At 47.1% G+C, this 11,619-nt stretch overlaps 1 protein-coding gene across 1 annotated transcript in view; it reads left to right on the top strand.

Annotated features, from left to right (window-relative positions):
• Positions 1–338: 338 nt before the first annotated feature.
• bin3 (bridging integrator 3) overlaps positions 339–11,619 on the top strand; it is a 150,586-nt gene continuing 139,305 nt past the window's right edge. Inside the window, exon 1 of the mRNA XM_080217061.1 lies at positions 339–387. Within this exon, the coding sequence (XP_080073187.1) occupies positions 362–387 (26 nt within the window). The 5' untranslated portion in view covers positions 339–361. The remainder of the gene's footprint in view (positions 388–11,619) is intronic.

Below are 11,619 nucleotides of genomic sequence, written 5' to 3'. Positions count from 1 at the left end.
GATATATGGGGGGGGTTTGTGTTGGGGTGGGGGTGTATGGGGCATCTATGGGGTATAGGGGGGTATTTGGGGGTATGAGGATCGTATTTGGGGGGGTATATGGAGTGCACATGGATGTATATGGGGATATATGGGACACATGGGGATTATATGGGGGGTATTTGGGGGGTATGGGGGTATTTGGGGGGAATATTGGGGGTGTTTGTGTGTATATGGGGTATATGGGTGAATATTTGGGGTATTTTGTTGCCTCTTGCTGTGCAGCTGGGAAGAGTTGGTGCTGCTGACGTCAGCGTGACCCCGGGGAGGGGGCGGGGCCTCCCTCTGACCTCCCGGTGACCCGGAAAGGCCCAGCACCCGGATGAGGAGCAGCGGCGGGATGAGCTGGTGAGTGGGAGACACTGACCCACAGTGAGAGAGAGAGAGAGAGAGCCGGGCCCAGTCCTGACCGGCCCGGCCCGCGGGGCGGGGAGAGAGTCTGACCCACAGAGAGGGAGACCCGGGCCCGGGCGGAGAGAAACCCTGCCCAGGGGCTCGGGCCCAGTGACAGGCAGGCAGGGAGCGGGAGCTGTGGGGAAAACCCCCCTCCAGCACCGGGAGGAGAGGCTCAGAGGAACCCCCCCCCCACTTTCTTTCCCCCACCCCCACCCAACATGCACACTCACTGCCTGGGCTGGGGGAGTTGGCAGTGTTGGGGGGGGGTGGGGGGGGGGGGGCTGAGGGTCTCTGACTCCGCACTGAGGAAGACGGGGGCGGGGTGGGGTGTGGGGAGGCTAACCCGAAAGCTTGCGAGTATATTATCAAATAAATAGGTTGGACTAAAACCTGGTGTTGTCAGACTTTTTACTGTGTGGGGAGGATCCCAGGGAAGAGGGAGGGGACCAAACCCTGGAGGAGGGATGGGGGGGGGAGGTGGTGGTGGTGTGATGAATCCTGAGAGCTTCTGATCCCACACTGAGGGGAGTGAGCATGATGGGGGGGGGAATGATTCCGGGGAGGGGGCCAAACTCTGGGGGCGGGGGGTGATGGAGCCTGAGGGCCGCTGACCCCACACTGGGTTGGGGTGAACGGTGTAAGGAGAGTGGATCCCAGTGCCGGGGCACTGGGAGGGAGTCGGGCTGTGACCGAGTGACCATCTGTCTGTATCCTCGGAGATTGCCTCCTTGATTGTGACTGTTGCTCCAACGTCCCATCAGGGGACAGCTTTTCTGACTGCTTTTGCCAACATCCTAGGGAAGACTGATCTCTTCTCTGCCTCTGGTTTGATCTGATTTATTATTGTCACGTGTATTAACATAAAATGAAAAGTATTGTTCCTTGCATGTTATACAGACAAAACATACCATTCGTAGAGAAGGAAAGGAGAGGGTGCAGAATGTAGTGTTATAGTCATAGCTGGAGTGTAGAGAAAGATCAACTTAATGCAAGGTAGGTCTATTCAAAAGTCTGACAGTAGCAGGGAGGAAGCTGTTCGTGAGTCGGTTGGTACGTGACGTCAGACTTTTGTGTCATTTTCCCAAAGGAAGAAGATGGAAGAGAGAATGTCCGGGGTGCGTGGGGTCCTTAATTATGCTGGCTGCTTTTCCGAGGCTTCGTAAGTAGTTTCACAACACCAGGTTAAAGTCCCAACAGGTTTATTTGACCTGATGTTGTGAGGCTATGAACTGTGCCGACCCCAGTACGACGCCAGGAACTCCACGTTATGGTTTCCAAGGCTTGAGGATGTTTGTCCAATAGCGAAGGAGAGCTATAATCAGCTTTCCCACTGCTATAGTCCTTTCCCACCATTCCCCAGCTCCCACATGTTAAAAACGTAGGAGAATGGGAGTTGAGCTGATGTTGGTCTCGGCTCCACTTTGCTGAAGTACCAATAATTTTACTTGATACGACTTTGTTATCCTGGGGAGGGAGGGGCAGGAAGCTGTGATCCTGGCAGAGTGGGTGGGAGTTTAATCCTGTCACTGGGTGGGTGTGAGGTGACAGTGGGTAGAGGTGGGCTAGGATGGTTAATCATGATGCCAGTGTGTCCTCTAAAGTCAGTTGACTCTTTAGAAATGAGGTTCAGTCCTCATTTGAAGGAGGGGGCATCTAGCAGTACTCTGGGAATCATGATGTGGAGTTGTCAGCAGTCCCACAACATCAGGTGACTCACCTGATGAAGGGTCAATGCTCCGAAAGCTCGTGCTACCAAATAAACCTGTTGGACTTGAACCTGGTGTTGTGAGACTTCTTGCTGTACACTGGGAATAAGGATTGGAACAAGGGGAGTTGCTCCCACAGAGCTGACAAGATCTCCCCTGAGCTTTGTGATTGTCAGCTGCACAGTCCTCCAGCAACCCAGTAATTTCCCTGTAACTCAGATTCTTGAAGTTATTGTGCCCAGGTACAAAACATTATAAAGGGATTGTGCAATTAAATAACTGACCGTATGCTGTACATGAAAAGAAATGAGTGAATGTTGGGTGGGGATCCTTACTGTGTTGATGCATGGTGTACCAGATGAGTGGCAGAGGACACTGAAAGTCTGCAGAGGGATATCGATAAAGTGAGTGGGTGAGGGTCTGGCAGATGGAGTACCATGTTGGTAAATGTGAGGTCATCCATTTTGGTAGGAATAACAGCAAAATGGACTATTATTTAAATGGTAAAAAATTGCAGCATGCTGCTGTGCAGAGGGACCAGGGTGTCCTTGTGCAGGAATCTCATGGAGTTGGTTTGCAGGTGCAGCAGGTAATTAAGAAGGCAAATGGAATTTTGTCCTTTAAACTCCATCCCTCTAGCAATAAAGTCAGCGAGATTATGGTGCAGTAAGGTGCTGGTGAGGCCACACTTGGAGTACTGTGTATAGTTTTGGTCTCCTTACTTGAGAAAGGATGTACTGGTACTGGAGAGGGTGTAGAGGAGATTCGCTAGGTTGATTCCGGAGTTGAGAGCATTGGCTTATGAGGAGAGACTGAATAGACTCATGGGAATTCAGAAGAATGAGGGGGGATCTTTTGCAAACATATGATCTTATATGCAAACATATAAGGTTATGAAGAGAATAGATAAGATAGCAGAGAAGTTGTTTCCACTTGGGGGTGAAGCGAGAACGCGGGGACACGACCTCAAAATAAGGAGGAACAGATTTTGGACTGAGTTGAGGAGGAACTTCTTCACACAAAAGGTTGTGAATCTGTGGAATTCCCTGCCCAGTGAAGCAGTTGAGGCTCCCTCATTGAATATTTTTAAGGCAAAGATAAATAGGTTTTTGAACAGTAAAGGAATTAAGGGTTATGGTGAGCAGGCGGGTCAGTGGAGCTGAGTCCACGAGAAGATCAACCAATGTCTTTTTGAATGGCGGAGCAGGCTCGAGGGGCCAGATGGCCTTCTCTTGCTCCTGGTTTTTAAGTTCAGACTGCAAGGGATGACGGGTGGTCTGCACGAGACATTTAGACAGGCACTGAGAGACAGGAGGGTTGGGAGGGAGTAAGATGAAGGATGTTCAGAGTGGGATGTAGATTGGACCCAATCTGTGTGATGTGGGTTCAGTTTGTTCCTTTATCCTGTGGAGACCTTGTCAAGTCAGCTTTCAAAAGGATACAGAACTGGCTTGGTCACAGAAGTCAGAGAGTAGCAGTGGAAAGAGAATGGAGGTCAGTCACCAGTGCTGTTCCGCAGGGATCAGTGCTGGGTTCTCTGTTATTTGTGATATGTATAAATGATCTGGAGGAAAATGTGGGTGGTCTGATTGGTAAGTGTGCGAGTGAGACAAAAATTGGTGGAGTTGCACACAGTGCTGAGGATTGTCAAAGGTTATAATAGAGGTCCCAGCACTGATCCCTGCGGAACAGCACTGGTGACTGATCTCCGTTCTTCTTCCATTGTTAGTCTGTCTTCTATGACCAAGGCAGTTCCGTACCATTTCGAAAGCCGACTTGACAAAGTCTCCACAGGATAAAGAAACAGACCGAACCCACATCACACACAAACCAACTCTTACCTATCTTCTGTGTGTCGTACTGAAGCAAAACCACACAGGATAGACTGCATCACCAACCCTTTCTTTCATTCACTCAGCAGATTGATTTTTTTTTTTACCGTCTGTTCAGGGAGGCTTTTCATTCATGCAGCATCAGTCACAGTCTCGGAGTTCAAAACCTTTCACAAACAGTGAAATCTTTCTGGAGTGTTCTGCTGTCGTATTTAAGGTGTAACGATAGTGCGTGAGATCTGATGTATGTCATCTGAACAGACACTACTGTGGGGTTTGCCTTGTGAGTTACAAGGTCAGTTGATTTTTTTTGGGTGGCACAGTGCCAAGGACCCAGGTTCAATTCTGGCCTTGGATGACTGTCTGTGTGGAGTTTGCATGTTCTCCCCATGTCTGCGTGGGTTTTCTCCAGGTGCTCTGCTTCCTCCCACACTCCACAGATGAGCAGGTTAACTGGATTGGCCATGGTAAAAGAATGGGGTTATGGGGATAGGGCGAGGGGGTGCAGTGCTCTTCCGGAGTATTGGTGCTGAAACGATGGTCCAACTGGCCCCCATCTGTCCCATAACAATCCTGTAATGATCAAACCTTCGCGTCCCTTTTATCTACGATTGAAACAAACTGAAAAGCTGATTGATCGCATCTCCGTTCTACTCACCATCTCATAAGCGTGACACTCAAGGCTGGTCTGTCAGCATGTGAGGTATAAAAGAGGCAATCACACTGATGGAATGGCTTGTCAGACCTCGTGTGTCTCAGAGCTTGTCAAATCCAGTCAAATACCTTTTGAACTGTAATTGCTGTCGTAGCAAAAGGGAAAATGTGTCGCTCAGTTTATGCACAGCATACTCCCAAAAACAGCAGGAGGGGAGGTGATGGCCTTGGTGGTATTGTTGCTAGACTATCAATCCAGCTAATGCTTTGGGGACCCGAGTTTGAATCCCACCACAGCAGAGGACAGAATTTGAATTCAATAAAAAAGAATCGAGAATTAAGAATTCACTGATGATGATGAAATGATTGTCAGAAAAACTCATGTGGTTCACCAGTGTCCTTCAGGGAAGGAAATCTGCTGTCCTTACCTAGTCTGGCCTACATGTGACTCCAAAGCCACAACTGCTCTTGGGTAATTAGGGATGGACAATAAGTGCTGGCCAGCCAGTGATGCCCATGTCCCACAGATAGAAAAAAAAACACCGATAAGCGAAGTTGTTTCACTGATATTGGCTGAAGCTTGTCTGTGTAACTTTATCACTCCACGTGAATCACGTCTGACAGTGCAGCACTCCCTCGGTAGCACAATGCAGGGTGCTCAGTCTGCTGGCTGTATGCTATTGCGAAGTGAAAATTTGTGTTGTACAATGTCCAGCAACGCCCTGAGGTCTCTGCATCTTCTCGTGTGACCCGCGTCTTTAGCGGAACCTATTTATTGAGTTGAGTGAATGCTGGAAACTCACTGGGGCTTACATCTCTTAATTGCATGTGTGTAGTCAAAACTAAGCAACTTCACTGAGACAAGGTGTTTAAATTCACCTTGTGGGTTTACTACCAATCTGCAGGCCACTGGGAAAGCTGCAGGAATGGCTGAATGGGTCACACAGTCACCTCCGAGACAGCAGGTTCTGCACTCTATGTTTGAACACATGCTCAAAATGTACAATGCTACGCTGCATTGACAGAAATGCTGCATTTTGGATGAGGCCTCATCAAGTCAATGTGATAGATGCCACGGCCTCCATTTGAGACAAGGACAGGTGAGTTTGTCCTGGGGCCAATATTTATTCCTCAGTTAGTAACTCGCTGAAACGGAGCTTGCTGTGCACAAATTGGCTGCCATGCCTTGTTCGTTCGAACTGTGATTACGTTTCAGTAAGTACTTCAGTCAGTGTAAAGCACCTTGCAACATCCTGAGGTCATGCTGTTTGAAGGCAGCGATGTTTAAGGTGTTCAGAGTTCATAGGATTGATGGAGAGAAGCTGTTTCTTTTAGTGTGCACAACAAAGGTACAGAAACGTTGCAAACGAACAGTACAGAAACAGCCCATTCACTCCCTCGTGTGTGGACCAGCGGTTAAACAGTTCTCTGGGTCAGTCCCATTTGCCAGGGTTTAGCCTGGTGGTGAAGGCACTTCAGCTACCTGCCATTTAAAGAAAGGTAAAAATGCATTGGAACCAGTTCGGAGACGGTTACTGGACTAATACCAGGAATGGGTGAGTTGTCTTTTGAGGAAAGGTTGAACAGACTCGGCTTGTATCCGCTGGGGTTGAGAAGAGTTTCAGTGGGCCTGGTTAACCCTGTATCTGCTGGAGTTTATAGGTTGCCTTTTACCCTTCAGAAGAATACGAGGCAACTTGATTGAAACGTACATAGGGCTGATGTGGAGAGGATGCTTCTGCATGCGGGAGATTCTAGAACTAGGAATCACTGTTTGAAAATAAGGGGTCACTCGTTTAAGACAGAGATGAGAAAAAAATATTTTCTGAGAGTTCAGACCGTAAGAAATAGGAACAAGAGTAGGCCATTTTGCCCCTTAAACCGACTCCGCAACATTGCATTAGCCTTCCTGGTTACTTGCTGTTCCTGTGTGCTCGCTTTCTGTGTTTTGTGCACAAGTACCCCAAGTCCCTTTGAGTTGTAGCTTTCTGTAGTTTTTCTCCATGTAAATAAGACTCGTTCTCCCTTCTAAAACAAACAGCTTCACATTTTTCCACATTATACTCCATTTGCCAACTTCTTGCCCACTTATTTAACCTATCAGCATCTCTTTGTAAACTGTTTGTATCCCTCTCACAACTTGCCTTTCCACCTATTTTTGTACCATCTACGAATTTGGCAATAGTTTCAAGTCATTAATATATGTTGTAAACAGTTGTGGTCCCAGCACTGATCCCTGTTTAAGCTGACTGTTTACAGGTCACCAACCTGAAAAAGAATGCCTTATTCCCACTTGGTGTTTCCTGCTAATTAGCCAATTCTCTTTCCGTGCCAATATACCACCTCCAACACAATGGGCTCTTATAACTTAACCTTTTGTGAGGTACTTTGTCGTACTTTCTGGAAGTCCAAATACAGCACATTTACTGGTTCCCCTCCGTCCACACTGGTTGAGGCGCCTTGGAAAAACTGGAATAAATTAGTCAGACACAATTTCTCTGTCATGAAACACTGCTGACTCTGCATGATTACATTGTGATTTTCCAAATGTACGCTTTTACTTGCTTTATAGTTGATTCCAACGTGTTCCAACAATCATTGTTCGGGTAATTGGCCCTGAGTTACCTACTTTCTGCCTCCCTCCCCCACTTTTTGAATCGGGGTGTCGCATCAGCAGTTTTCAAATACTCTGGTACTTCTCCAGAATCCAAGGATTTTTGGAATGTTACAACCAATGCATCTCCTATCTCCGGAGCTACTTCCTTTAGGATCCTAGGGTGTAAGCCATCATGGCAAGGGAATTATCTGCCTTTAGTGCCATTGGTTTGGCTGATACTCCAGTGAAGGTATTTAATTCCTTCCCTGTATTGTTTCATATCAATGGGATGTTCAAAGCATCTTCCACTGTAAAGATTGATGCAAAATATTTGTTCAACTCCTCTGCCATTTCCTTGTTCCCATAACCGTCTCTCGAGATTCATTTTCTAAGGGGCCTATGTTTGTTTTGACCTCCTTCCTTTTTTTTGATGTATTTAAAGAAGGTCTTATTGTCAGTTTTTATGTTCTTCACGAGTTTACCCTCCTGGTTTCTCTCTCTCTCTATTGCCTTTTTAGTCCTCCTTCGCTGGGTTCTGAATTTATCCCAGCCTTTGGGGCTATCATTGAATTTTGCCTCAACATTTTCTTCCAACTTAAAACGCTCCTTAACTTCCTTAGTCAGCCCCAGTTGGATTATCCTCTTGATCTTTATTGGGATGTATTTTTGTTGCGAGTCATGAGTTAGCTCCTGAAATGCCTGCCACTATTTGCTTCCTGTCTCTCCTGCTCATCTATCACTTTAGCTCGCTCTGCCCTCATTTTGTTGTAATTCTCTTCATTTAATTTACACACAGCTCTTTCCGACACCCAAGTTTCTCACTCTCAAACTGAAAACGAAATTCTCTTATGTTATGATCACTAATTCCTTGGGGACCTTTGTCTCTGAGGTCATTTATTAAAGCTGCTTCATGACCCCATTGCCAGATCCAAGATAACCTTTGTTCCTTGGTTGGCTCCATGTTCTAGGAAACTATCCCTAATGCACTGTATGAACTGTTATCATAGCTACCCTTTTCAACTTGATTAATCCAATCAACATAAAGGTTGAATTCACCCATATTAATTGCCATGCTCCTGTTATTTCTGATGGTGTGTTTATCGTTTAGGGTTCAAAAGACTACCCCAACCAAAGTCTTCTTTCCCTTGCTATTGTGAGTCTTTGGAATGCTTCTTGAAGAAGTTGGAGAAACAGAGTCTTTGAAATATCCTCAAGGCAGAGCATGACAGAATCTCGAAAAGCAAGTGACTGAAAGGTTAAGGCTTGGTGGGTAAGAAGCAGTATGGGATTGAGATGATGATCAGATCAGCCACGATCTTATTGAATGGTGGAGCAGGCTCGAGGGGCTGAGTGGCCTACTCCTGCTCTGGATTTCTATGTTCGAATGTCAGTTTGATGAGAGTTTCTGACATTCAAGTGTGGTGCCAGGGAAGCTTTGCTTCATGCACTAGCTGAAATGTAAACCCAGAACGATTTCCCCCACCCCCTCTCCACCCTCACCATCCCACTCCTGCTCCGATATCTAAAAACTACCAGGTGAGGAGAGTGGATTGGCTGAAACATTTCAGTTGGGAGAGGTTTCTGTTTGGCAGAAGTTTTGACAGCAGTGTGGGGCGATAAGAGTTGTTTGGCCAAGATCTGATTGGATGTGGGAAGCAGGCTCAGAGAAGGGCTGAATGGCCTACTCCAAGTCCCAGTATTCCTGTGAAATGCTTGATTGCACAGAGATTGAAGGTACGAACACAGCAGTTCACTGAGATGACACCTGTGTACACAGAGCTGTGTGAGGGTGGAGGGGCAGGAAGAGAATTCAAAATCCCACCTCAAAGTTAGCAGTAAATGCGCTGAATACCGGTGCTTGTGGAGGTGATTTGTAAACCTTTGTTTAGAAACTTCTCGCTTTTATTGTGTCTGTGTTGTGCTCACTTGTCAATCAGGTCATTTGTATTTCTGTTGTTCTGGGGAATTGAAGGCACGCAGCACTGCTGGTCACACCAAAAGAGAGAATGCTGGACATTGTCAGTAGGTCTGGCAGCACCTGTCAGGAGAGAAAAGAGCTGCTGTTTGAAGTACAGATGACCCTTTGTCAAAGCTCTGCATTTCTGGAAGAGAAGTGACAGTGAGTTAAACACTGGATAAAAGCAAGTTACAAAGCACCCGGAGGAAACAAAGATTTTGACAAAGGCCCATCTGGACTCAAAACATCAGCTCTTCTCTCTCCTTACAGATACTACCAGACCTGCTGAGATTTTCCAGCATTTTCTCTTTTGGTTTCAGGAATTTGCTTTTGGTTACACCACTGGGCTGCTGGACACCATCAAACTCAGCAGCTGCACTCTGTCCACCTGCTCCTGTTGTTCATTATGGCTTTTACCTTCCTGAGAGGCTGAGATTTTTCTCACTTGTAGGGAAATCTTTTCAGCCTGTCAGCTGGACCTTGCAGGGCTGCTATGAGGACGAACCTCCTTGCAAGAAGGGGCAGTGAAATTCCCTTACCCCAAAGAAACTGTTGAGGCCAGGGCTCAGAGTGAAGACAGAAGGATTTCACTGGGGTGTGAAGATCCAAAGATATGTGGGTTGGGTTGATTGGCCATGCTAAAAATTGCCTTTCAGAGTTGTGAGATGATTAGATTAGAATGATGAGTGGGTAAATATGTAGGGATATGGGGTAGGGCCTAGGTGCGATTGTGGTTGGTGCAGACCTGATAGGCCAAATGGCCTCCTTCTACACTGTAGGGTTTCTATGATTCTATGATCCTTTCTATGGGCAGCTTCAATTCAGATACAGACAAGGACAAGCTAATTGGGACAGGCTTGGAGGCCAGAATGGCCTCATGCTCCTGTAACCTCAATCCTATGAGCCAAGGATTGTGGTGTTCTGTCCGTGGACATGAATAACAACTGTGTTTTTATTCCATTAAATGGGGGATAAGTACCCCTGTGGACCCCAGATAGAATGGAGGGGAGGGGGAAAACCAGAAACTTGCTGGTGGTATTTAAAGAGGTTCTTTCAGAACGCGGTGGAGGGTTTGACGGAGGGGAACCCATATGGCCGTGCCTCATAATCGTTGCTGGCGCACAGTGGTTCGCACTGCTGTCTCTCAGCGCCAGGAACCTGGGTTCGATTCTGGCCTCGGGTCACAATCTGTGTGGAGTTAACACATTGTCCCCACGTCTGCGTGGGTTTCTTCGGGTGCTCCAATTTCCTCCCACACTCCAAAGATGTGCAGGTTTGATGGATCAGCAGAATTGTCCCTCCATGTCCCAGAATGTGTGGGTTTGGTGGATTTGCATGGGAAATGTGAGGGGTGACTGAGACAGGGCAGAGAGTGGGCCTGGGTAAAGTGCTCTGCTGGAGACTATGATGTGGAGTTGCTGGCGTTGGCCTGGGGTAGGCACAGTAAGTAGTCTCACAACACCAGGTTAAAGTCGAACAGGTTTATTTGGTAGCATGAGCTTTCAGAGTGTAGCCCCTTCACCTGATGAAGAAACAGCGCTCCGAAAGGTCATGCTACCAAATAAACCTGTTGGACTTCAACCTGGTGCTGTGAGACTACTTACTCTGCTGGAGACTGGATGGGCTGAATGGTCTCCTGCACTGCAGGGATTCTATTATGGATGTTTGCTCAATGTTCTCTGTGTGATTAGGATTATCCGTGTTGCTATCTTCAACTTTACGAGAGAAATATCACAGCAGCAAACCTGATGTGCAGAGCAGCTTCTCACTGTTTGGTGCTGCGAGCTGCAACAATAGCTTACCGCAGAGCAAGGACAATGTCTGGATGTTGAATAGCCCAGGTGACTGGCAGTGTGGAAGCTCGAGAGGAACAGAAGGCAAGGCAGGCGCACGTGGCTCTTGGAGAGGCTGCCGCAGTGTTGGAGCCACCAGCCACGCTGCAGACAGCCGTTCCAGTGGCACTGTCAATTCGCAGAGCAAAGCAATCCGCTATTAATTCACTCCTTCAACTCTGAATGCCAAGGCCATGCCGAGGTATTTGGAATGTTTCACGCGCACTTCATATTCTTTGACATCTAATTTCTTACTTTGTGTCAGCACTTGTGTTACCGTGACCTTATTTACATCTGAACACACAGCCCCTGGCATTGCAGGTTGCTTGCTGCAAGTCTGTACAATTGCCCTTGATAAAAGTCTGAATGGCTGGCAGACTCTGTTCATTTTAATAGCAGCACGGTGCATACAAATGCCCAGTGTTCATAATGCCTGTTGTAATGTGGTGAAAGAGTACTTTATTCCACATTAATCGGAATTCGAAACATGCCGTCATTCACATGTTGCCCTGTGATCTCCAGTGTATAATCACTGCTGGGGTCAGCGTTTATGAGAATCTGGCCTGCCGTTTGAACTAGACTCCAGCTGTCCTCCAAGCTTCCACAA

Source organism: Carcharhinus amblyrhynchos, chromosome 34 (genome assembly GCF_965287045.1).
Source record: "Carcharhinus amblyrhynchos chromosome 34, sCarAmb.v2.hapA, whole genome shotgun sequence".
NCBI classification, from domain to species: domain Eukaryota; kingdom Metazoa; phylum Chordata; class Chondrichthyes; order Carcharhiniformes; family Carcharhinidae; genus Carcharhinus; species Carcharhinus amblyrhynchos.
Note: the sequence above shows the minus strand (reverse complement) of the source record. Positions and strands in the feature narration are given on the sequence as shown.